This window comes from Rhagoletis pomonella, unplaced genomic scaffold (genome assembly GCF_013731165.1).
Source record: "Rhagoletis pomonella isolate Grant_MI unplaced genomic scaffold, Rhpom_1.0 Rhpom_scaffold_00007, whole genome shotgun sequence".
Taxonomy (NCBI): Eukaryota; Metazoa; Arthropoda; class Insecta; order Diptera; family Tephritidae; genus Rhagoletis; species Rhagoletis pomonella.
The window spans coordinates 70,960,706-70,988,246 of record NW_023458561.1 but is presented as its reverse complement, the minus strand read 5'-3'; the positions used below and the strand labels follow the sequence as shown (position 1 = coordinate 70,988,246).

General features: G+C 35.7%; 5 protein-coding genes across 6 annotated transcripts in view; 2 read left to right on the top strand and 3 right to left on the bottom strand.

Annotated features, from left to right (window-relative positions):
- LOC118743500 (sodium-independent sulfate anion transporter) overlaps window positions 1-27,541 on the bottom strand; it is a gene marked incomplete at its 5' end in the record, with an annotated part of 56,561 nt that extends 29,020 nt beyond the window's left edge. The window contains 2 exon segments of the mRNA XM_036476222.1: window positions 23,614-24,478; window positions 27,152-27,541. Coding sequence (XP_036332115.1) covers window positions 23,614-24,478; window positions 27,152-27,295 — 1,009 coding nt within the window.
- LOC118743498 (ribonuclease 3) lies at window positions 1,757-8,664 on the top strand. Of its 2 annotated transcripts, none has more exons than XM_036476221.1 (6): window positions 1,757-2,443; window positions 2,506-3,416; window positions 4,319-5,060; window positions 5,124-5,734; window positions 6,194-7,150; window positions 7,871-8,664. In XM_036476221.1, the coding sequence occupies exons 1-6, from the start codon at window positions 1,788-1,790 to the stop codon at window positions 8,260-8,262; spliced, it is 4,269 nt and encodes a 1,422-aa protein (XP_036332114.1). In that variant the 5' UTR covers window positions 1,757-1,787; the 3' UTR covers window positions 8,263-8,664. The 2 variants fall into 2 exon arrangements, with proteins under 2 accessions (XP_036332114.1, XP_036332113.1); XM_036476220.1 differs by having other exon boundaries at window positions 2,503-3,416.
- LOC118743501 (mitochondrial-processing peptidase subunit alpha) lies at window positions 8,699-11,173 on the bottom strand. Its single transcript, XM_036476223.1, has 6 exons — window positions 10,758-11,173; window positions 10,322-10,706; window positions 9,837-10,253; window positions 9,631-9,771; window positions 9,068-9,572; window positions 8,699-9,001 (listed from the first exon to the last, which is right to left on the bottom strand). Exons 1-6 carry the CDS (start codon window positions 10,796-10,798, stop codon window positions 8,832-8,834), a joined length of 1,659 nt encoding a protein of 552 aa, XP_036332116.1. The 5' UTR covers window positions 10,799-11,173; the 3' UTR covers window positions 8,699-8,831.
- On the bottom strand, window positions 13,342-13,770 carry LOC118743503. The gene has a single exon (XM_036476226.1). The coding sequence runs from the start codon at window positions 13,755-13,757 to the stop codon at window positions 13,464-13,466; it is 294 nt and encodes a 97-aa protein (XP_036332119.1). The 5' UTR covers window positions 13,758-13,770; the 3' UTR covers window positions 13,342-13,463.
- LOC118743502 (protein lifeguard 2) lies at window positions 19,701-21,694 on the top strand. Its single transcript, XM_036476224.1, has 4 exons — window positions 19,701-20,086; window positions 20,212-20,375; window positions 20,449-20,682; window positions 20,744-21,694. Exons 1-4 carry the CDS (start codon window positions 19,969-19,971, stop codon window positions 21,155-21,157), a joined length of 930 nt encoding a protein of 309 aa, XP_036332117.1. The 5' UTR covers window positions 19,701-19,968; the 3' UTR covers window positions 21,158-21,694.

The window sequence follows — 27,541 nt, the reverse complement described above, 5'->3', positions numbered from 1 at the left end:
ATTTCGCAGAATTCTTTAGAGGAGCAACATCGTTTATTTTGGAGGCATATGCAAATTTAGAGGCAGCCATACCATGTTCTGACCGAAAGAACTTTGCAAACGAGTTTTGGAATTGTGGGCTGAAGGCTGTTCACACCGTATGTTAGTGTTTTCGTTGACATTTCTTACATCCTCTCATTGCAGTTTTGCTACACAAAAACAAAACCAAAATGCTTTCCCCACATTTTCTTTTCATTTGCAACCTCTTGCTTTCATTCTTATTTTACTTTGGCCAGCCAATTAACAATAAATACGAAATAGCGTATTAAAGATGATAAAATATGACTTCCACTTCGATAAGTAATCGAAAAACTAGAGAAGACACTGATTGAAACGAGTGGAACGTGAGTTTTCAAGTAGTTTTCAGCGAAAACTGGTTTTCGTTTGACAGATTTTACATAGACGAAAACACTTTTTTTTAGGTCGAAAACTGGTTTTAGCAACGAAAACATGTTTTCGATGTCGGTCAGAACATGGTATTAGTTATAATGGACCGGGCGAATCGTAGCAAATCGCGGCGAATTCGTAAGGATCTATTGATTTTAGATTGTTCCGTTTTAAGTTGCGTTTACGTGCATTATAACCATTTGCATTCATTTCCCATACAGTAGTTGTGTTCCAGCAGCAGTACGAATAGCAGGTTTTACAGGATTTTGCAGGATTTACAGGAACAGCTGTTTTAGCCATTAATAACCCTTATGTAAGGTGTCGTGCGGGAACAGCTTCCTGTAAGATCCTGTAAAATCCTAGTATTCGTACTGCTGCTGGAACGCAACTAATAGATAATTAAGTGACAGTTCACTCCATTCCGTTGCTTCCATTATAACCCAGGCATTAGCCAAAGGCCCTTTTTAGGGCCTCCAATTAATTAACAAGAAGATTAAAATTTTATGTTTAGATGAATGCATATATACCAATCAACAAATGGCCGTTTTCAGGGCCGCAATTAAGGTAATTATCTTGCTACACTATTTTTACGTAGAAATCAAAAACCAATAGACTATGTTAAGCTCATTTAACAGATTCCTTATGTGATAACTCTCAAGCAATGCCAAGTATGTATAACGGAGCCTTAAAGCTGAAATTAGTCAAGAACGTAAACCTACCGGTACGTAAACCCGAGTCAGCTGACACGATCTGTCTTACCAGATCGCCATTTAAATAAAAACTCAACACCGCAGAAATTTTCTGTAGTTGTAGCCCGTAGCGCAGAAATCTGCGGAATTTAGATTTTTCCGTGTCAGCTGATTTCTTCCTTCTATAGATGGTTGCCACTTCGTCAGTTTTGCAAATGGTAAAAAAGTTATAATTTCCTATTCAAAATACGTTTAAAACATTTGAAATTTACTATTGAATAAGGTTTTTCGTTGAAAGCTAAGTAGTTTATATATAGCTACGATTTATTATAGTACCAAAAACTGTAGTTGAAAAGGTAAGTTTATGAAAAGGCATTGAGGAGTGGCAACACTATAGTAATAATACTGAGGGCTCCAGTAATCGACAAAATTCTGCGTATACAGACTGCGTTTAAGTATACGTTCTGCGTTCTTGACTAATTTCAGCTTAAGTAAGTAAAAGTCAAATGGCAACAAAATATCGATGTCGGCAAAAAAAAAACCAATTACTCGATATATCCATACTGACATCGATATATTTGCAGCTCTATGTTGAATGCCAACGATAGTTTCGGACCGTTCCTTTCACGCTTTCACGTCGATAGTGGATTTTTTTTTTGGTTCTAGGTCTGCATGCAAAAGCATATAAACAATAGAAAAGCCTACGACGAAATGAATTATCTACATTTATCAGTAGCACCACCACTACCAATGGACAGTGTTGCAACCGAACCACAGCCTCCGCTTCCTCCGGGCCTGCCACCGCTTCCCCCACCTCCGCCTCCTCCAGCACCGTCTTCGGAACCCCTTCATTTATATAATACCAGTGCTGGGGATACCACTAATCAAAGTTTCACATCAATACCTCAGGTTCCTGGAGCCAGCAATTTGCACCCTTTCCCCTCGGCATATTATCAAACTCCACTTTTGGATGGTGTTACCCCGCTTTATCCCCACTATCGGGAATCAAGCACCTACGTTGAGGGATATTACAATGAGCATGGGTACAGGATTTCATCATCTACCCAGAGAAGAACTGAATACATTCCATATGAACCCACATATAACGAATACAATTATCATAAGTCTAAATATGACGACAATTTTCATAATAAATATAGGAGTGGGAGAGGGCTCTATAAGTGTGCCGAGGGCGTAAGATCTTTTCCATATGAGCATGGCAAAACAAATATAAACCATGTTCATAGTGCAACAAGGAGCAGTTTTCGCAATACGTCTAGCTCAACCTATATTCATCGTCCTCATATTTTGCCAATTTCGTCCCCAAGGTAAGATGTGTATATGTGTGAATTCATGTATCTTTGTTACACATAGTTATAAATTATAGAAGCTATGGCTATGCGAAACATCCAGACTACATTGGTTCCTACAATCCGCGGGAAAAGCATTATGATTCCCGAAATGATAGCAAGGGTAAGCGACTTGAAACTGAAAGGGATAGATTGTTGAAAAATTGGAGGTCAAACTACTGTGAAACATCTGAGGATATTGCTGAAAAACTTGCAGAATTGGGTGAACAGGATGAAGATACGCGCAATGTATGGGTACGATCGTCACCTGCTGATCCTTTTTACCGGCGCACAAATGCTTCAAATGAAGTTGTATCGACCAGCAGATTAGAAGCACTTTGCAAATTGTTCGAAGAAAAATTAATTCAGCGGGCTGAACGCGTACGAAAAACCTTACCTCCGTATGAGCCACCAACACGAAAGTCCCGGCGTAGATTGTGCAAACACAAATCTGAAGCTTGCTCTTCGTCATCCGAAGATTCATCGGATGATGAATTAAAGATTGAACAAGACTGTTGTATGGAAGAACTGTCCCGAAAAATACAGCACCCATATCGAGTGCATGCGGATTTGTGGCATAATGATTCTGGGGAAATGAACGATGGTCCACTCTGTCGCTGTTCGGCGAAATCTCGACGTATTGGTATAAGACACGGTATTTATCCTGGTGAAACAGGGTATCCAAAATGTGTAATGAATTCAAATAATGCACCGCGACTTCATCACTATCGAATTACTATATCTCCTCCCACTAATTTTCTCACCAAAACGCCAACGATAATTAAGCACGATGAGCACGAGTTCTTATTTGAAGGATTTTCAATGCTCACCCATTCTCCTCTTGCCGATTTACCCACATGCAAAGTTATACGTTTCAATATTGAGTATACTATATTATATGTTGCGGAAAAGATGCCGGAAAACTTTACCATACGAGAATTGGAGTTGTTCGGTAAGTACTATCAGTGCATTTACTTCAGTAGTGTCATATTCCAAAAAAATACAAAAGTTGAGTTAAATAACTGTATCGCTTACCAGTATCTCACTAGAACAAAATGTTTATTAATTTTTACTGGGAGTATATCGACACCTGAATGGAAGATCGGCCTATCTCAGAAAACTTTTTAAAATCGCCCTACTTCAGAATTTGATTGAAGAACACCCTATTTCAGAATTTTAGAGATATATGTAGGTCGTTCTTTCGCTCAGGTGGCAATATGGAAATTCAAAACTCTAAATTCGTGTTTCCTCGAGTTTTGCTTTTTTGAGTTATGGCACTATTGAAGTAAATGAGCGATAGGTGTACATGGATGTATGTATGTGCGTAACGCACAGGTTCTACGAAAGTGTATTAACTCAAAAATTCTCCGATTGGCAGAAAACACAAACACGGCGCATACTGTCTTCAAAAGGGGCACAACTCACAATTACACGTTTTCGTCAGAAAATGCGAAAAACTGTTTCTTGGCACATGATAATCATATGGGCAAGGTTTTTTCTAACAAATTATAACAAAAATTTGCTCCTGCTTTTGCTGCACGGTAAATAAAAGCTCTGTGTAAAATTTTAGCGCATAATTTTAAAAATGCCAAATTTTGAGTTGTACCTCTTTTGAAGACTGTGTGCGACATGTTAATCATATGGGATTTTGCAACAAATGACAACGAAATCTTGCTGCCTTTTTGCTGGAAGGTAAATAAACGTTCGTTGAAGATTTTCTGCGCATATTTTCAAAAATGGGTAATATTGAGTTAACGCACTTTTGAAGAACGTATTTGCTTTTAAGGGATACCGATTTCCAGTAATTTAGCATATTCCTGTTAACAATATTTCTGAACATTTTTCTTTTTATAGATAAGTATCTATTCCACGAACTTCTAGAGCTAGTGGATTTCTCAATGTATCCCAACGGTATGACAGGCTCAGAAACATGCCCAGCCTTTCATTTCTTACCGCGTTTCGTAAGGGACTTACCCGATAACGGAAAGGAAGTATTAGCTATGAGTGAAGTACTTCGATATTTACTTGACAGCGCAGCACCACTGGTCGATCGTGAGCAATTGCATTGTATAAATGACATCAATCAGCATGATTGGCAGGATTATGTAGACTTCATAAAAGGAATGCTTGTAACGAAGCCTGGATACAAGCCGTGCTCCGTTCGGGTTGATCAATTGGACCGAAATGTTTCAGACTTGCCTGAATGTATCGACGCCGAAGAAAACGTTTCACATCCAGCAATCGTTCATTTTGGCATACGCCCACCACAATTGAGCTACGCTGGCAACCCAGAATACCAAAAAGCATGGCGTGAATATGTTAAGTATCGGCATCTGATGGCTAATATGTCCAAGCCATCATTTATCGACAAGCGTAAGCTAGAAGAAAAGGAGGCGCGTTTACAGGAAATGCGTACACAGGGACGAATGAAACGCAACATAACTGTAGCTGTTAGCTCAAAGGGCTATTATAGAACCGGAATAATGTGTGATATTGTGCAGCATGCAATGCTCATTCCGGTACTTACTGGTCACTTGCGATTCCATAGATCGCTTGATCTCTTAGAACAAAATATTGGTTATAATTTTAAAAACCGGTGAGTATTTATCATTAATCTCGCTTTGATGCATTTATAATTGTGGGGATCCCTTTTTTTCAGATATTTATTGCAGTTGGCGTTGACGCATCCCTCGTACAAAGAAAATTATGGTACAAATCCTGATCATGCTAGGAATTCACTTACAAATTGCGGAATTCGACAACCCGAGTATGGAGATCGCAAAATACACTATTTGAATACTAGAAAGCGTGGTATAAATACCCTTATAAATATAATGTCCAGATTTGGAAAGGAATACGAAACGATGTCAAATATAACTCATAATGAACGCTTGGAGTTTCTAGGAGATGCTGTGGTTGAGTTCTTAAGTTCGATCCATTTGTTTTTCATGTTTCCCGATTTGGAAGAAGGTGGATTGGCCACATATCGTGCTGCTATCGTACAGAATCAGCATTTGGCATTGCTTGCTAAGAAGTTACACTTGGAGGAGTATATGCTTTACGCACATGGTTCTGATTTATGTCATGAGTTGGAATTACGCCATGCCATGGCTAATTGCTTCGAAGCTTTAATGGGAGCATTACTGCTTGATGGTGGTATATCAGTAGCAGATGAAGTTTTTATGAACGCCTTATACATGGAAGATGAACAATTAAGAGAAATTTGGAAAAACTATCCAGAGCATCCCCTACAGGAGCAGGAGCCCTTAGGTATGCACGGTAAAAGTAAAATTGAAAAGGGGTTTTCGGGCTTATTGTTTGACATATCGGAAAAATGAACTTAGTAAAAAGCATCGATTTATCGCTGATATCTGATGTTTGACAATTTATTAAGGTCTAGTTAAATTTAAACAAAACCTTTACATATATTACCCCGCTGCATTGTTTTTTGATGCATTTTCATCAGTGTGCGAAAATTTGTTTACACAATTTTGAAAAAAAGTTATAGTTTCACTAGCCTACCGTTGCACACAGTGCCATTTTAGTTGAAGTGTATATCCAGCTTAAAATATTGTTTAATATAAAATCTCTATTTATTTAATTAAGTAGCGAAATTGATCGGAAACATCAAATTTATGACCGATATTGTCGATGTTTAAAAAAACATGGTTTGCATCATACTCAATAAGGCATCTGTATATTTCATCTAATTTTTTTATCAATAAATAGGTGATCGTGGTTGCATTGCTTCTTATCCAGTGCTGCAAGAACTAACCAAGTTCGAGGAATCCATTGGCATTCAATTCAAGCACATTCGTCTCTTGGCCCGTGCTTTCACTGATCGCTCTATTGGATTTACTCATCTCACGCTAGGTTCTAATCAACGTTTGGAATTTCTTGGAGATACAGTGCTACAATTAATTTGTTCGGAATATCTTTATCGTCATTTTCCTGAACATCACGAAGGTCACTTGTCTCTGTTGCGTTCATCTCTTGTGAACAACCGTACTCAAGCAGTAGTGTGCGATGACCTTGGCATGACTAAGTATGCGGTTTACTCAAACCCAAAGGTGGAATTGAAGACTAAAGATCGTGCAGATTTGTTGGAAGCGTTTTTGGGTGCATTGTATGTTGATAAAGGCCTTCTATACTGCGAGCAATTTTGTCATGTTTGTCTGTTTCCACGATTGCAAATATTTATTATGAACCAGGATTGGAATGATCCAAAATCAAAGCTACAACAGTGCTGTCTCACTTTACGTACGATGGAAGGTGGCGAGCCTGATATTCCTATTTATAAAGTAATCGAATCTATTGGACCAACTAACACGAGAGTGTATACAGTTGCAGTTTATTTTCGGTCCAAACGCTTGGCCACTGCGACGGGTTCATCTATTCAGCAGGCTGAAATGAATGCAGCTAAACAAGCATTGGAGAATTCTCGTGATTTGTTCCCTCAATTGGACCACCAAAAACGTGTTATTGCTAAAAGTATCAAAAAGCAAAAAGGTGCCGAGCTGAAGACAGAATTCGAAGAGATAATGCCTGAGCAAACAAAACCAAAAACTACGAACTCAATGGAGGATGAATCACACCTTCCCAAACAATATCGGATACGTGAAGACATTTCCAGTGATGAACTACCAGAAGATGACATCAACGATGGTGGTATTGTGACTATCGCGGGTATGTATGTTAAATCCAATTGCTATTGATCGTGACATGTGTTAAGTAAAAGTTTTTTTTTTTTTTATGACAAAAGCTACACTGAACCAAAAAAAGTTGTGCATTGAAGGTACTCATCTTCAAAGTTGAATACCTCTAGCGTTAAAGTGTGTTTGCATTGTTTAACTTTGCATTCAACTTTTGGTTGAATGTAGGTAAAACTAAAAATAATTAAAACACAGATACTTCGGTTTCATGCCAACAATCTCAAATAACTTAGCCTGAAACTTATGCATTACAAAGAAATTCCATTTTTTGAAACGAAAAAAAACTTGTTAACTTTTTAATACAAAATGGAATTTCTTTACATTGCTTAAGTTTCCGAGCTAAGCGTAGTTATTTGAGATAAATCTTTATTGTTGGCATGAAATCGAAGTATCTGTGTTGTAATTATCTTTTTACCTAAATAACTTAACTAACGGCAGAGATATTCAACTTTGAAGATGAGTACCTTCAATGTACAACTTTTTTGGTACACTGTAGATTAACGAATTTAGCTTAGCTTTTTTTATTTAAAAGTAACGGCAAGCTTACAGTTTTGCGTAATATTGATTGACATTTTTTTTGAGTTGAGAATGTTTCCCCAATTTTTACATTCCGGCGGACTTGTGCACAAGATTGTTATAACTGTTCGTGGGAGTATATTGCATTGATTACTATCCATATCCTTCTATATTTTAGGTCATTTGAGGCATAGCAGCTCAAGCCATTCAAGTTCAGAAGAAGAAGTTTCGGAGAAACACTTCACCTCAAAGCGAAAAAAGAAAAAACGCACTAAAAAAACAAATTCCATTGAAATGAGTTCGAATTCCTGTTCATCTAAAGTGATGTGCCATGAAATGGAAGATAATCAAAACGCCAACAGAAGAAACTGTGAGGATGTCAGTAGTGATGATTGCTTTGAAGAAAATTCGATTTCTAATCTTGAAAATCATGAGCTACCTTCGATTAAGCCTGCCTCCTCAAAAGAAGACCCTAGAGTAGTGAAAAATACAATGCTTCACGATTTAAAAGATTTGGTGGAAGATGTCTCGTCTAATTCGGATATAGAGTCAGGAGAAATAAGTAGTTAAGCTCCACTCGGGAAAACTATGTATCCGATTTTGATGTGTTGGGTCAAAGTATTAGTTTATTCTCTAAAGAAAAATTAAGTGTTTTAACAAAAGGCATTACATCGAAAAGGATCACATGGACCAAATCCTTCATATAAGTTTTTAACAAAATTTAGAGATGACTAATGCAAAATACCCTATATGGCAACTTACGGAAATGCTCTGTTAGCACTTTCCATGATGTTTTTATCATGGCACTTTCTATATTAATTTAAGCTTTGGAAATATATGTATGTATGTATATCCGATTTCATAATTGTCAAACACAGCTTTTTGCATTGACTGTGACGCAGTGGTAGAACGTACCTCTAACCACTCAGCCACAATTCTTATAAAAAATATACTTTACGTCTTATAGTAGTATAGTTGTGCCTTTCTATAAAATTCGGCAGGTCAATAACATTTTCATAGAATGGAACCGAATATGGATTCAGCCATTGGGTTTTATTGTAATATTCTTGCACATATTCCACACCGTTATATATGCATAGATTTATGTACATGTTATGTTATTATGAGTGAAGGTGCCCTCACTTAAATAGAGACAGTCTCCGGGAATACAATCGGCCACCATTACTAAGAGCATTTTGGACTTCTTTCAATTCCGGCAACTTTCCTATATCACCTCGGGCTGCCATTGATGGAGGTGTAGCTAGCAATCTTCTCGATACTCGTTGGATATCCTCCTGTTTGATTTTTTCTAAAAAAAGCAACAAATTTAATTAAATTATAGAACTTTTTTTTTTTTAAATACGATTTTCCTTACCAATTTCGCGTATAAAATGTTCAGGACGCTTGCGATGACCTGTCGCTAAAACTTGTCTACCTACATCTTCAAATACAACTGGTCTGGATTCCAGGTTCATTAAAAGCATCGACTGTAACTGTATCTTTGATCGACTCAACTCATCCTTACTGGGTTCGCATGCCATGTTAACAAGTTCGCGTGTAACAACCTCAACCATATCTCGCACATTGCTAGGAGGAGCACTGGCATGTATACAGAAGAGGCCAGTGTCAGCATAGGCGTGATTATAAGCAGTGGCACTATACATCCAATGATAGCGATTAAGTACGTTTGTATACAAACGTGAATACATGCCCTTGCCAGGACCGCCAGCAGAGAAGGAACCGCCCCCTCCCATCATAATGTTCAAAACACATAACGCAACGAAATCAGGATCTTGATGAGAACAGCCTTCCAGTCCAATTACAACATGGGCAAGTTCTGGCAGGCCAGTAGCTGCGTAGATTGGTATTTCACATTCTTCCTATAAAAATTAACTCCAACAATCTTTTGAAATGTTTGCTTGTATATTATAAAAATACCTTTGTCAAGCCACCTGTGTATTGTGCGATTGAAGCATCCACCTCGGTTGCTCCGGTTCCTTTAATAATTTGTGTTTCCCAAATAGCACTCTCTTCAACAAAATATTTCTCTACGTTTCGGACTAGCTCATCATGATTGACCTATATTTAAGTGTTTTCATTGTCCAACATTTCAGTATTTTATTAGGTGTCTAACATTAACTTACCCCAACACCGGCAATTACCATACGTTCTGGAGTATGATGATACTTTAAATAGTTCATTAGTACATTCCTATCAATGTGTGGAAGATTTTCAGATGGGCAGAGTTTTGGTAAGCCTAGAGTATTATCTCGATATGCAGCTGCATGTATCATATCCATTAATATAGGCTCTTGCTCCGGTCGCATTCCTAAAGTCTCCAACTCGAATTGGACAGCTTTTCGAGCAGCACTCACTTCCCCTACATGAAGTGTGGGTCTCAAAGTTACATCAGCAAGTAATCGCGTTACCGATTCAATTGCTCTGCTATCTATGCTTGCTGCATAAATAAGTGTGTCACGGGAGCTTTGGCAGTCGCAAATGCCCCCATTTTTCTCTAGCTCCTTCAGAATGGCATCTTTGTTCGGAAATTTCTCAGTTGACTGTAATAATTGTCGATGTCGGTTAATTTGTAGATAACAATTTTCATTTAAATCTGTGAACTACATACATTAAACGCCAACTTCTCGAGAAAATGCGAAACGCCACTGGGATATGTAACCTCATACCGCGGGCCGGAGTCAATCACAAGGCCGACTGTACAGAATTGGCCAAATCTTGGCTCAGACGCAACACGAAGTCCGTTAGCAAGAGTAGTAACTTGTGTTAGGCTGCTTTCGGCTAAGGGTCTTGCATACTCGACTTCAGGCAGATTAGGGATTGCGTCAGTTAAGGGCGGTAAATGTGTGACAATTTTTGTGGAAGGCTGGTTCACTGTGAGAGAACTAGCGTTTCCTCGAGCTCTACCAGTTATATTACCAATCCCTGTTCCACTTCCAACTCCAGCTTCCTCTCCGGGCACGGAAGATGGTTTTGTCGCATAACGTCTTAAAACACTAGAAAAAATTCATTTGAGGTTATTACTTAGAAATCTATACGTTGCTTACCTCCAGCGTTGCCGCAATCGGCTTAATACGCGAACGTTCATATTTTTTTCGGTAACTATCTTTTGTGAGCCCGATGTCAATAGTTATCTTTGGTATTTGAGTGTCTCTATAAATCTTTACAAAAAGCAATTTTTATTGAAACATAGTGCGAAAAGTAAAATAAATCGGAAAACGTTCCTACACACAGATGATTTGAATTGTCATTTAAGGAAATGGGCTGTATTTTGCTGTGGTGAGATCTGATGTATTGAATGTCACATTTATCCGTACTGGTTTAAAGCAAGAAGATTATTCACAAGAGTTTCGTTCCCCACGCTTTTCGGACTTCTCCAGTAATTACGTGAAATAACGTAGGGTCTACACCGGACAATACTGTCATGAAAATAGCAATACATGCCGACTTTTCCAATAATCATGCATACCTTTCCGCTGAACAATTTTGACAACTAATACGTATATCTTCATTGGCTTGACAGCATTGTCCAATGTAAACCCTAAGTAAGTTACTCTCTTATAAGTGTCAAAAATGTGCCAACCAGTGTTGCCATTTCGAGCCTTTTGGAGCTAGATTTAGCTCTATTTTTCTATTTAGCTCCGAAAATTGGGCTTTATCTCCTAGCTCTCTTTTAGCTCTTTTCAAAATTATCTAGCATTTTTTTTTAGCTCCAGAAAGTTTTAGTTGCGTTTGGTAATATCAAAGAACGTAGATAACAAGAGTATGCCTTCTCTTTTGCCCTAGTGCGTTTTTTGATTGGATGAAAAGAGAAGGCACGCCCCTGTTGCGCACTTTCGCCGGAATTATAACGAGTTGTCGCTTCTTGTTATCTACGTTCTTTGGTAAAATAATAAATGAAATCGCCATCGGCCATCACAGAAACGCAGCTAGCAACGTATACGCGAAAATCAATGCTGCCACTTTTTCTCATTAAACCATGTTCGAATCGTGGTATTCAAAAGCTCTGATAATTATTGCTTACCAAGAATTGACAAAATATTGCCAAGGTAGAAACTTTTGCATGTGGAAAGAGCAAGTTACGCTCATATACCCGAAAATAAAAAACGGAACTAACTTCGGAGTGAATACACCTAAGAGTTTGGTATCAATTCTTGATAATGCATGTTCAGTTAAAGGCCCTACACACGCATTGATTTATCGGCCTATGAACTTCATTTTTGTGTGTATTTAATTCTAAAATTTGCTTTATAAAAACTCGACAGATCAGCACGACCATACTCGTCGAGGAGCCATTTTGAACTGCTGTAGCTCACTTTCAATTTTCGCTAGTAAATCGCTGTAAACTTTGGGAATCAAAACTTCTGATAAACTTTTTCTCGAAGACATATTACATTCGGGATATTGAGTGACCGTGGCTACGAATTTTATCATTTCAGGCTCTTCAACCAATCGTAGAGTGTGGATGCTTTTGACGATCATGACAATTTTATCCCTATAAATTATTTTGAAATATTGGTAACATTAGAAGTAGCACATAGTAGAGCGTTCGCTATTTTAGTTTTCCCATTGTGGAATATAACAAATTTTAACGAAATTAAGGAGCGAAATACACCACACAAGCGGCTTGTCAAACATATTTCAAACCTAATTTTCCCATTTCGGCATATACCATGTAAACACAGTTTCTCATAAAAATACAATCACTGTTCGGAGTCGGCGTAAAACTGTATATCCCTCACCTTTGTGTGACAACATCAAGGCACACGCCACAAATCGCTGTCAAAATGCGAAAACAAAAGTCCACTTTCACGTGCATATTTGCAGAAAACATTTTCGGAAATAAAAATTGCAAGGTGTAACTGCAACTGAAATTATTCAGGTCCGTAATTTTGTTATAAGAATAAAAATGCCTTGTAACGCAGGTTAAAGTGGAATTTTCTGCATTCACCGTGTAAACAGACAAAAAGTATTGTCGGAAAGTTTGATTTTCGGAGATAAAAACTGCTTTTGAAAGTTACTTTACACGGCGTTTACATGAGACAATTTTGCCAAGACAATAGTAATACATTCACACTAATATATTCATACTCCTCTCATCGTCTTCGTCACTGTCTTTGATTTTTCAAATACAGTGAATCGAACAGTAAATTGAACAATTCGGCCACGCCTTGGTTAATTTTAGAAAAAAAGGCAAGAAAAAAATCGCGGAATTATCATAAAGTGGTTTGTGTTTGGATATTTTAGTATATAATATGAAATTCACGCCAAACGACGCTAACGGCGGTTGGTGAAAAATGTATCGTCTTTATAATTGTCTGGACGCCTACTTTACCCAACAATTTGAAAACTAATACCCATTCCCAATTGTCTTGTCTCAAATTGTCATAGGTAAACGCGGCGTTACATGCAAGCTGCAACTGCTCCTGCAATCACTTTTGGAAATTCTTGAGCTTGACAGACTTTTAAAAAGGGCTTGCACTTGCCACGTTTAACCGCTACTTTAGAATTTCGAACTAGGTCACGCATTCACTTCAATGAACTAGTTCAAGGAACTAAATAGTTCGTGAACGACACAAGTCTACAAGGTGGTTAAGTGAATGAGTCACGAGATAATGAGAGGCACATATGCCCGTTCAATACGGCATTATCAAATGGAAAATTACTTTAATATTTCTTTTTTAATTTCAATGCCCTTACGAATGTTTTTTTTTTTTTTTTGATTCCAATATAATGTCAATGCGATTTTTGAATCACTTTAGATTAAAACGGCGTTTACCATCAAATCGATATCCATATGCTGCTGCATTCTTTGTATCTACCAGTGCAGGATTGCGATGTTTGAAAAAGCTGCCATGAGCATGTGCTGGACGAGAAGCACTGTTCGGAACGCCATCCATTTCCCTTGGATAAAATGCCTCGAAATATCCTTCGGGAGGAATAACTGAGGCGATTTTGGTATCGTTCGGATCATAGGCAAGCGCACTGCGTGATATTAAAGCGACGCTAGTCAGATATAGCCACAAAAACGTATGCACTGTTGTCATTCTTCCAAGTTAGCTAGAAATGTTTTTATTCTAATTATTACTGACTGTTATCTGGCTAGTTTAAGAGATTAGTTACACTACTGTAAAGTTTGTAAATCTGTAGCTTCTGCTTATCTTTGATTTCCATATATCTAATTGGAATTAGGGCTTCTGCGTCCGCCAACGATTGACTAAACTTAAAATGAAATTTCTTTGCTTGTATGATTTGTACCATGCAACGTATGCACATTTATGCGCATACATACATATGTACATACATACATACATATGTAGGAAATACTCGAAGAGTATAGGCGCCCACTGTGGTGTAGTGATTAGCAGTGCGCGCTACCATTCCGCAGGGCCTGGGTTCAAGCCCGGTTTAACCCAACATCAAAGAATAAAAAAACGAACAAACAAGGTTTTTTCCAATAGCATTCGCCTCTCGGCTGGCATTTTTAGCCTCAGAGTGTGTTTCTGCCATCAGCAACAGTTTCACGTAAAAATACAATCGCCGCACAGAGGTCTGAAATCCAAGTCTTGGTAGACAAAACTATATGCTCAAAGACGCTTTGACAAAATTTGACACCACTTTGTTTCTATATGTTTTTGAGGTCGCTGATTATGAATATGAAGTCAGATTTTAAAAATATGGCGTACACAAAAATGAAGAAATCAAGGTGTTTTAACCGGCCGTCTACACACTTGAAAATCTCGTTGCGTTCTGCTTTTTTCTGTCGCAAGCGAGATAGAGTTTTGTTGACTGGGCATTTGACATCATATTTTTTCATTTAATAAATGTCGCCAAAAAAAGGTTCGACCTTTTCAGGCGAAATCTGTATTTTCCAATACCTGTAAAACATAAAAATGGTAGTTGAAAGCATTGGAGATCTCGCAAACCGCTCGGTATGCGAGAAAAAGTATGCTTGGTAGTTTTTGCGGTCTACATGTGCGGGATTCAGCACATGAAGACGGTCGGTAATAAAACATGGCGTGCAAAGGCTTTTTACGAATCTAAAGTCAGATTTCAAAAATTCAAAATGGCGGAAGGAAAAATGAAGAATTCAGTAAATTTTTATAAAACAGCTTATTTTAAAAAGAATTATAGAAATCGGTTAACGTGGTCCGACGGTATGCGGTAATATACATAAAAAAAATATTCCGACGAATGGATAACCCCTCCTTTTTCGAATTCGGTTAACAATTTAAAGACTTTAATTTTCCGACTTTTGTTCACCTAGATTTCGGATTCAGACCACTGTGCGCCGTTCACAGTCGATGTAAAACTGCAGGTCCCTCCCCTTTGTGTGAAATTATCACGGCGCACACCACAAATCAGAGGAGAAGCTCGGCCAAACACTAACATATTGCCCACGGTCTTCAAAAGTGACGTAACTAAAAATTTGGCATTTTTAAAAGTATGTCCTAAAATGTACACTAGAGCTTTTATGTACCTTTCAGCAAAAGCTGGAGCAAATTTTGGTTATAATTTGTTGAAAAACCCTAAGGTAAAGTCTTCCTTGCCAATATGATAGCAATGTGATAAGAAATAGTTTTTCGCATTTTCTGACGAACGTGTAATTTTGAGTTGTGCCACCTTTCAAGATCGTGTGCGATATTGGGTAAGCGCCAATCTATTAATATTATTATTATTATAGTGACTCAGGAAAATATTCGTTCGACGGCTCATATAGGTACATATGTACATAGGTATCTACATACATGTGTACTACACTGTCTTCGAAGAGTGCACTAAAAGTGTCGAACAATGCAGTGCATAACAATATCTGATATATGTATATATCGGCATTCACGGCTGGCGAAGATCGAAAAAAACCATCGACCGCATCACTTCTATGTCGAAGGCCGCAGCACCAAGTGGCGCAGCGCTTGGAATTTCAAGGCTTTCGGTCTGACATGCCAGCACTATTCGTTGTGCGTACAGTAACGATACGCAATTCAAGAGGCTACTCCCTTTCGGTATCATCCCAACGTTCGTTGGCGCATTACTCGCCACTCCAGAGCCCACTAATTCCCCCAGTAACTACACCAAAAATCTCTCAAATGAATGGCAAAAATAGAAAATAACATTTGACGGTGATGCCCATTGTGTGTCTTCTATCGTTCGAGATACATGATGAGGCTGTTAGTTCGTCGATGTTTTTGCAAAACCGCCCATCGCCCAATTGCAAAACCGCCTATCTTACGGCACTCAAATTTAAAGGAGAGCGAAAAAACGGTTTATTCTTTGAAGGCATTGCCTTGATAGGCGGTATTTTCTCTAGCTAATAGCTCTGATCCAATACTTTTCGTGTTAAATCCTGTAAAAATGTCAAACAGCAAAATTAATCTCTGAAGTGAGAGTAAAAAGTGAGTAACAACTAAAAGTACGGGAACAAAAAAAGCATTTTTCCTGCAAAAACGTCAACCAGTGATCGCTTGACACTTTTCATGATTTTACCAGAAGAAAAGTTCGGGTAAAATCTAGCAATTTCATTCTCTACACAACTCTCCAAAAATCGCTCTTATTTGGAAGGATTCGGAGTACGGGATCATTTTTCCTGCAAGTTCGTGTAAAAACCTGTAAGTTCGTGGAGTACTGGATCAGAGCTATTATTTCACAAATCTGTTGTTTTAATATGCCTGGAATTAAGGGTTACGAAATCTCATTTTTGCCACAAGGGCGATTTAGGCGGTTTTGCAAAACTGGTCGATGGGCGGTTTTGCAAAAACATCGACGAGTTATATTTTTACTGTCCAGCCGTTCGGCATATTGTTGGTTGAGTGTTGATTGTAATAGTTTTTATTATTTTTAAAAGTTTGTAATTTTCAAATCAAAATGACAGCTGATGTTGGGCCGAACAAAATATTTTTGATCTACACAGCTTTGGACAAATTAATATAAGACACATAAGGAACGCCTTTGTAGTAAGGATCCTACATCGTTTATTTTTCTATGGCTTGTCATGTAACAAATTGGTTTTCTACTTTTAAAGAAAATATACACACAGTGATGGAAAAATAAATATGGACGCGATATTCAACAAATTTTGCCTATTTTATTTTGCTTATTTAAAATTTTGTTTAAATAAAAGTAAAGCTCCTTATCTAAGAAAACGCATATAAATTCATTTTTCGACCTTGTGAAAAATTCTACAAAATTTCATCTTAATTTTCAACTTTTTAATCAGATTTTCAGATTTTTTTTTTCTTCAGAAAAAATCGCGTTGATTTTTGGCAATTTTTTATGCATTTTCTTCCATACAAAGTTTTAAATATGAATTTATGAGGGTTTTGTTATATAATGAGTTATACTTTTAGAAAAAAATATAAATTTTATATAAACAAAAGAAAAATAGGCAAAATCTGTTAAAATGTCGCGTCCCCATTACTTTGCCACCACTGTACATTTTTAAAGAATTTATTAAATCTCGTTTAGGTAGATACCTTCCCATATTTAAACGAAATTTCGATCTTCTACTTTGGTACTTAACAATTTTTTTCGCTTTCTAATTGTTCGATATATATTAACGTAACTAATCCTCGGTGAAGGGATGCTCCGAAGTTTCACTGTTGTTCAGTCGTCTGTTTTCCAATATTCTAGTAGATTTCTCTAGTGTTTCTTTGTAAAAAATATTGTTTCCTTCCATCGGCATCGAGTACTTCGAAGCATCTAAATGCCATGTCAGACCCAACACTATATTGAATGCCGATACGTCATAGGCGTGGCATCCTGAATACCGATACAGTGGTTTTTTGTTGTATTTACAGCCATTCCATTGTGCACCTAAAAAAGTTTGTTATATTTAAATATTAATTTTTTACAAGTTTATGGTTAGTTTTTTGAATTGAAGCTTAAGCGTTTGCATATACATACAAACATATATGTGTATGGCATACATAACAGCTTAAGTCGGGAGACAGCAAGAAAATTCTAAAAAGTTGATTTTTCTGTGTTTTTTTTGGACCGCCGATATTTTTACCAGTTTTGGTCTATTTTCCCTTTGTTTATTTAATGTTTGTAATTTTTTTAACAAAGGTTTAGCTGGTTATACAACAAACACCATATACATACATAAATCCACATTTAAAACATTGTACAAAGAATATAAAAATTCAACAAATTTGCACCGAAATTTCAACATTTTTATTCAGAATTTAAAAATTCTGCTGGTTTTTGAGAATTTTTTGGTTGAAGGTGTTTCTTGTTTTCATACAAAGAATGTTCGACAAATTTTTTCTTTTTTATGGAAGACGCCAGCAAAAAAAAAATATCTAAAATGAACAATTAGCAGCTTGAAATTTGCGTTTTTTCCCTTCTATCAGTTTTCATATTAAATTCAAAAAATAATTTTTCACTGAAATTGCTTTCGTGAAACTGATGTAGAAGCTAATTTCTAATTCTGAAAGGTTTTTATCATCGTACTGTGCGATGGTTTTTAGTGAGTAATCAATCGAACTTCGTACAAAACATACATGGTGGAAAAATAAATAGGGACACGACATTTTTTTTAATTTTGCCTACTTTTCTTTCTTCTGTATTTTAATATTTTTTATTTTCTTATAAAATTATAACAAAATTGCATCTAAATTTTCAACTTTTTATTCAGAATTTTTTTGAGTATGCAGTTTTATAGCCCATTAAATTTTAGTAGAATGAGCTGTAAGTTTTAGTTTCTAAAAAATTGCGTTGATTTTTGGATTTTTTTAACGCATTTTCTTCCATACAAATGTTCGACAATTTTTTTTTTTATGGAAAAAAGTGCGTAATACATTCAGAATAAAAATTACCAACAACCAACGCAATTTTTTAGGAACTTTAAATTGCACTTTATTCTGCTAAAAAAATATGATTAAAAAGTAGAAAATTTAGATGCAATTTTGCAGACTTTTCATAATTTTTGCACAAATTTGATATATGAAAAAACAATAATAAATTTAAATAAACAAAAGAAAAATAGGAAAAATGTGTTAAAATGTCGTGTCCCTAGTTATTTTTCCACCACTGTATGTATATACATATGATTAAATGTATGTTATACTTACATATCGCTAGCTTGGAAAGAAAAGTTGCTAAGTCCCATTTTAAAAATTTTACAGGAGAGGAAAAAATTGTCCTATAGCCATTTTCTTTAACTATTTCGCAAGACTTTGATTCAAACATTTTGCGCGTTCAAAGCAAAGCAAAACTCCATAAGAATCAGAAGGATTCGATATTTATTAAAAGATGTCCTATTATTTTGGCCTTATCGGATTTGTGGTGCTTCTTTTGGACTTAGCAAATTTTCCTTTTGATTGCTTATGAAGAGGAAAAAATAAAACAAGTACAAGTTTATAATTTTCGAAACGATGCGTATTCAATTTCTCTAGCCTCCTATATCAAAATATGAGTTTTCATAAAAAGTGGACTTAGCAGCTTTTCACTCTAAGCTAGGGATATGTACATGTGTATATCGTCGTTTAAACTACAAAACCGCGTATCAAGATAATGCAAAACCTCATATGTGAGGTTGCCCAAATTTTACTGCAGTAGTGCAGTCCATGGAGAGAGTAAAACCTAAAGTAAAAGACGTAAGAGAAGAAGAAAAAGTTAGAGTAAAACCTCTATTATTTCAAAACGGTTTTCGATACGCGGTTTTTTTACTTCAAACGACGATGCTTGATTGGTTTCACACTAAAGACCTCGTTTTTCTATGGTTTTTCCACTACTTTGTGTACATACATAGATTTAATAAATATATATGTGCATATCGTTTATTTAATTAAATACCGCCGTAACTTAAAAATGGATGTTAGTGTGTAAAAATTTGGGGCTAAACTCTTGTGTAGTTTCTGCATTAGAAAATTATACGCAACTCTTTTTTTACTGCTTTTTGAAAGCAAAATAAAAATTTTTAAACGAGAGCAATATCAATTATAAATGTATGTAGAAACAAATGTGTTACTCTAATGTTTTAAATTCTGTCCATAAAAGGCCCATGCTGCAACAGTTGTGATGAGATGACTGTGTAGGATTCCCTATTACCGTACGCGCATGATTAGAATTTGTCGCCACCAAGTCTGAAACATGACTACGTGCCTTTTTCTTGGGAAAGAAGTTTATTCACCAAACAAATAGTTGTAAGAGGACGTCGGTTGAAGATGTTGAAAACCTGATCGGACATCATTACATTTTGAGTGAAAATCTAAATATACGAAATTCGGCACAACTGAACAAACAGTTTCTCATAAAATGTACGAATATAGTGATGCCTCAATTTTAAATCCAAACAATGGAAATAAAACTGTGCCAAATGTTATGTTTGATAACACGATTCCAAATTTACCCACGATGGAAGTTCAGGAAGGAGGTATTTTCATTTCCGTGCAATTTTAATTGCTCTAAAAAATATTCATACATTCATATACATACATATGTATGTATGTATGTATGTATATATTTATGTACATGTGTATGCATTTATAAATTTTCCAGCAAATTTGAATGAGGGAAGCTCTATACCGTTAGAGTCCAGTTCATATGGAGGCCCAGAGCAGACTTTGCCTATGTACGCAATCGATAGTACTGTTCAACAATTCGAAATACCTGATCCTGTTCTGCGGCGGACTTTCGCCCGAAAAGTTTTCATTACATTGCTAGTAAGATGGCGTAATTAAATTTTTGAGAGTACACAAATATATATATACATATAATTGATATTTTCGCCTACAGCTACAACATATAATTGCTTTGCCGATTATTGAAATATTTATCGTCTGTTTCAATCCAATTTCACATCCCGTTATTCAAGGCGTACGAGGACTAGTGTTTTGTATTCTCATAGCACTTTATTTTTTTAGTGACATGCGGCGATATACACCCATGAATGCTATCGTTTTTGTCATAGTTACATTGTTAATGGCCATAGAAGCAGGAGTCCTTGCAACGTGGATTCATTCTCAAATTGTAAGATTTCAATATATGTATTTTTTTTATCAATGAAACTAAAGCTTGTGTATACTTTTAGGCCATATTCCCTCATCTTATAGTCATCGTGCAAATATTGGCTATAGTTGGCTACTCCGAACAAACTCGATATAAATTTACCGTTGTGAACGCTATTTTATTGGTTCTTCTGGTGTCATTTGCTGGTCACTATATCACCGAAATAATATTCTCCTCATTTTCCTTTACTCAGATTGCCTACACACTTCTCTCGGTCACGACTTATCGAGCAGCGTACATTGTTTATGATATGCATCTAATGTTGAGTGGACATCATGGTTATAATCTTAAACCAAACGAGCATTTATTCGCATCTACTAACATCTACGCAGACATTCCTAATCTTGTTTGGCGAATGTTTAAATTTATCGTCATAACTCCACTGGTTAAGGTGTATCAGTTTATGGCAAGTTGCTGCTTTGCAGAAGTGTGTTAGTTACAATCTATTCATTAATAGTTCTCTTTGCAATATATATATATATATATATATATAGATATTTATATGCTCATATCGCTGATTTACTTTAATAGTGCCATAATCCAAAAAATATAAAAAAAATAGTTAATAGTGGTGCAATTGCATAGCTGCATCGATTACCATATGTATTCAGTTTTACTATGCGAGCATACTTATGTAAATTAACAATTTTGAAGCAATTTATCTCAACTTTTACTTATTTGAGTTATGACACTATTGAACCAAATGAGCGATATACATATGAAAATCGCTATAGCATCGCATTTAATATTGAAATATCGCTTTTGTCAGCAAAATTTATTGAAAACTCATAACTATTAGCTCTTGTTGAGAAATATGTGGATTTTAATTGCTTGTCATTGTTTGTTCACCATTAAAGTTAAAAAGTGTTATCATAAAGGAAAATAAATATTTGCCTATACAGCTGCGAACATGAAAATAGCAGAGCCAAATGTAATCTATTAATGGAAAATATTGATTTCCAAAATGTAAAAAAAAATATGCTCACCAAAATAATCTGACAAGTTGTGCAAAGCTTTGCACTGGTGAGCAAACAAAAATTGATTTCAGAGTGAATTAATTAGTGCATTATCAAATATTAAAAAATATTGAGTTAATTCATTTTTGAAGTACATGAGCAATATGTATGTATGTACCTTCATATGCAAATATCGCCGTTTGAAGTACAAAACCGCAAAACCGAAAGTTTGTAACCAGTAAATAAAGTTCCTGTAAATTTTTAAAACCTTTTCGAATTCTGTGTACTCTTGTAACCGGTAAATTTTGTTACCATCTCATAAGGTGGTAACAAATTATTGCCCCAATTCTTCATAGCTGAATTGCTGAATATTTTAACTGCATTACCAACGTAGCTAGAATCGCGGTGACAAGAACTGGTAACATTTTTTGGTAATACAATTTTCCGGTTACAAAATCTTCGGTAACGTGCAGAATAGACCTGTTAGGCTCAAATGTCAGTTACAAGGTTTAGCAGAACCGCGGTTGTGTACTTTTAACGACGATATGTATATCCTAGGTACCAAAAACTCAAAATTTATATCAAATTACACAGATGACTTATGGCCCGCAATAACAAAACTCATCGCATAACAATTGCTTAGCTACAGCACTCAAAACCTTGGCTTTAAAGATAAGTATTATTTCGTCGTTGTCACGTGCTCAATAAGTCCTAACAATAGCTTTGTCTGCGTACTCCCGAGTAAAAAATATCCAGTAACCCAATTTCGGAGAGCAAGCCAACATTTGCTCAAAGTACTTTGCAAGTAGTTTTAAAAATTTCTAGTTAAATCCTCCAATTTTGGCAGTTTTAACATTGCCATTCCAAAAATGTATCCAGAAATAGCTTGCCACTTCCCCTCAACATCAAATGCCATGGCAATGGCAAACCTCCGAGAGTATTTCTGCCCTGAAAAAGCTTATCACAAATATACAAACCGCCGTTCGGAGTCAGCGTAAAACTGTAGGTTAGGGCGGGTCGAAAATCAAATTTTTCTCAAATCGTTTGGTAATAGTATATTATTTATATATATATGTATATATATTGTATCCTGAAGTCAACAACAATCCTGCAAAATATTAGACTTTTATTTTAATTGTAAGAGCCCGCGCATCGACCGCCAGAGGACACACAGCACACTAGTCGAAAAGGACCAATTCTTGTTAGAAATTCTGGGTTCAGAAAAAAGGTTTGCCGCTTATTATTAGATAATGAATCCGTTAACGCAAAAGATAAAGTCAAATATCATTTCTCGCAGCCCTTTGGCTTATCGTTAATCTCAAAACCTATATTTTTTCAATAAAATTTTAATTGTTCTCTTGATAATTGCACTGGTCTATAGTCAAAAGATGTAAAGAACAGCACTAATATTTCTGGGGTGCATTTAGGTCGCTGGTTCCAGCACGTCCCCTACTTTCATATAACGGCAATTTCGAAAACCGCGAAAAAATGTGCTTTTCGGTGACTAATGAAACCATTTCGCACCAATTTTGAAGACTGCATAAATGGACTTAAAATGGGCGTTTCTCACCCTAATTGTATTTTGTTAATGTATGTATGTACTTATGTGCTCGAAGCTACTACTAACTTATCGCACGATTCCCAATCTTGGACAATGCGTACGTACGACGTACGGGAACGACTTTGGACTAAATCCGGCAAAACCTGCAAATCGTATACGTTCTGGAACGCTCTAATTGTGTAAGCGCCAATCATGATTATTACCATTATAAAAGTAAATTTTTTTGCGGCATATTTTTAGGCTCAGCAGTTAACGTCATTTGCTATGCGATGAGTTTTGTCATTGGCGTGCGAATATTGGCGTTAGTAACCTTATATTCATAACAGATACAGCATTGGTTATCACACACTTTTTAGTATATTCATATCCACTTACCTATGGGATCAATACATTCCAATGTCAGAACACACTTTAACCATGGCAGCATAATATTTTTTTCTAAGAAGGGACTGCCAGAAAATAAAGCTATGTCGAGGTCAATCATCCGCAGGAAAATAAAATCATCAGCATCGGTTTGAAAGTAATCAAACATTTTGGGATGTGTGAGTGTTGATACCGCAGTGGGAGTATTCCAACCCAGGACACCTGAGGTCATAACTCTACTTCGTAATTTTTGTAAGTCATGGCTACCACCACGAAATCGAATATAATTTTCTGCGAATAGAATGTTGTGGGATCGGGTTAAAGCGTCTTTTATAACAATCGGGCGATAAGCGTGCATACGCTGCTCTGATACATGTGAGGGGAAGAGCGACAAGTCATAACTTATAACTGAACATTTAGAGATGTTACAGTAAGTAATTAGAGCTCGGGAATCATCTTCTGATAATCCAAGGTCATAAATGAGCAGATGGTCATCCGGTAATTTCATAGCGATGTTTTGAGCAAGTAAGATTGCCGATGGCGCTTGACCATCCTGTACGTATGTGACAATGGTGAAATTAACCTTTGTACCATTGTATGGCGGTGTTGCTATGTGCGATCTGCTATTGTGCCGAAATGAGTTCGGGCTGTAAGGACTATCGCCAACATCCTTTAAATCCTGTGAACCCCGATTTGGCAGCGGAAGATCAGATACTTCTATAGTTTCAATCTTTCCCTCCGACTTTGGTCGATTTTCAATTTCATAATGATTAAATTCTTTAGCTTGTTTCGTGTAAATCGTATCGGTGAATCCAAGCAAAGACAAATATTTCGGGTCTATTTGAAGCTTTTTTTTCTCAGCAACACGCAGATTTTCCTGTATTTTATTTAGAAGAAAAAAAACGGATAAGAAACCATTTTAAATAAGAATTTTCTATATTAATAAGTTTTTTCTAGATTTTAGTTCCTGAAAGCCGCCTGTAAATTCTTCTCCATTCGTTTAAAAGTTAGGCGCTGCTTCTCACAAATCCTGTTTGAATTTTTATGGTTCTTGTGTTAAAGTGCGGTTAAACGTAGCAATGCAATCGCTTTTCGAGGAGCTTTGCTGTCAAAATGCGAAAGCAAAAGTCCACTTTCCCGTGGAAATACCTAACAAGCAGCTTTTTTCAAATTTTCCGAAATCAGATATAAGAATTGCAAGGTGTAACTGGAACTGAAAAAGCGCAAATCACTTTCGAGAAATAATTTCAACTTGCTCGTGCTGCACTAGCAATTTTAATTTTTGCTTACAAAAATACGTTGAACTTGTTTATTCTCCTGGTAGCCAATTCTGGTACTATGAAATTGTGAAGTGAAATTGAAAAATTCAATGTCAGTGCAGATTTAATTTCTTCACTTCATCATTTTGTTATATCATTTTAAGCGATTCTCGATCATTAAGGGCTCTCCTTTTCATCTAGCATGTAATTATTACTTTTCTCTCTTTTTGTATGTGTAAAGCCGATTGGCGTTAATAAATAAATAAAACAAAATAAATTATTGCCAGTTTAAGACAATGAGATTCTTTATCACAAGATGGTGGTTTTGGGAAAAACGCCCGACTTCCCTTTTTCACAGCCACAAAACTTTGTGAAAAAAATGTTCACAGTGAAAACTTTTTGACAAATTCATTTATTTCCTTTTAAAAAAGCAATCGTTATTTCACTTCACGTTTTCACAGAACAGGAATTGGCCCCCTGATATGAAATATTTAAATATTAATGCATTAGACATTTTGTGGTTCATTTGTGTGCACTTTTACTAAATTTGTTTTTGTTATAAGCATAAAAATGAAAGTGACATTTTCTTAAATCTCCGTGTAAACCGACGAAAATGACTATAAGAAAGTCGATATACGGAAATTAAAAACTCTTTTTGAAAGTTACTTTTCATCACTTTTGGAAATTCTTGGGTTTCACAGACTTTTCAAAACTGCCTGCACTTGCCATGTGTAACAGCTACTTCATATGTATACACATACAATGGTGGCAAACATGATAGAACCACCTCACTTTGACCAGATTTGGCTAAATTTCTGTTCATTATTTAATGTTGTACATATGTTTTATAAAAGCCGAACTCATTTATAATAAATTGCATATAAATGCACATTTCAAACCCTGAAAAAAATTTAATTTAAGAGAAAGCAAGTTGAATTTTTCAAATTTTATATTTATACAATGTTTGAAATGCCCAGTTACACTAAAGTGCAAAACTGAGTACAAGGTGGTTTTTCTTAAATATTTGCAAGGTTTTCAAAATTACTTTTTTTGTTATTTCTATATATGTTTCCAGCTTTAACTAAGAACATAAAAATTAAACTACACGTTTTTATACAGAGCTTAGAAAGCACCAACAAACTTTTACCAGCATTTTCAATTTGTACTCTGTTAATATTTAGAAAATTTTTGGGTATGCTGTGTTATAGCTCAAACGGTTTTAGTCTGAAGAAGTGCAAGTTTCAAGCCGTTAAAAAAATCGCGTGGATTTTTAATAATTTTGTTTTTCTGGCGGTTTTTTTCCAAATAAGCATGAAGTTCTTGCGGAAGAAAATCAACGATATATTTTATTAAGTGCACTCGTTGTATGAAAAAATCCGCAAGGGCCATCACAAAAAAAGTTTTAAATCAACGCCAATTTAAAACGTTGTGAACTCTTGGAAATTTGTTGAGTTTATCTAAGCTCTTTATAGAAATCGAAAGTTTGATTTATTTGGTTTAGGTTGAAGCATGGACATTAAAAAAAAAAAAAAAAAAAAACAGAAATTAACTTAACCCTGAAAATATCTCAGTTTTGCTCTATAGTGTATATGCAATTTATTATGTTACATATATAATTGGTTAAACTTTTATAAAATATTAAAAAACTGAATATATAGCTAAAACCGGTCAAAATAGGCGTTTTCCATTACACATATCGTTACCTTAATATAGAAAGGTCCTATCTAAAATTTGTGTGTCTTTACAGAGTAACTACAAAACTTTATTAAATACCAAAGTTCAGAAGTTGAGAATTTCTTCAAAATACTGGGTTTAATAAACACTTAAACTAAATTATTGATATAGTAGTAGTATTTAAATTCTTTTAGGCCGTTAATGAGTAATCTACCGACCTTTGTACTACGCCGAATTCCAAAAGAAAATGAGTTAAGGCCTTTCTATATTAACGCCTATATGTTAAAAATTTGTACATATGTTCATATGTGCATACATTCACTGCAAATCAAAGCTTCCAAAATCTGAACGAAATCTTTAAAAGTATCGGAAATATTTTTCAAATTCTCTAATGATTTCTTTATGAATTTTGGAAGCTAATCGTATGAACGGGTTCAAACGAACTTGTAGACATTTCTGTACAATTTCTTAAAGAAAATCCTGGAAGGTTTCTTTCTACAAAGTTGGAGATTTATGTCCTTATTCAAAAGAATACATAGATTTGAATTTGAGTACAATAAAGTTAATTACCAATTTGAAAATCATAAATTTAGCAAAATATTAAACAGCTTTCTTACCTGCAATTTGTTTAGCTGCTGATGTGTATGCGTAACAATACTTTTCAAAGAATCGTTGGGTTCACCAGCCGGTCCCAAAATTATGAAAAATATTGTTGTAATTATAATGCAGCAAAGTATTAAAATAAAGTGTTTTGTTCTCATTGCCGTCAGTTTGTGCGATTTACGTAGTATGTTCGATTTTCTTCGCCCAATTTCCTTCAAACGCTCCAGAGCAGAAATTAAAATGGAGATAGGAATACTGATCTAAAGTTTTTAGGGCACTGCCATGAGCATGTTACATACAATAAGGAATCTCACATGCCTGTATTTCAATGATCCCTCTTTTAATATAGATAAACAGTAAGCGCTTACAAATATTATTTTTATTTATCATCGAAGCACAGAATT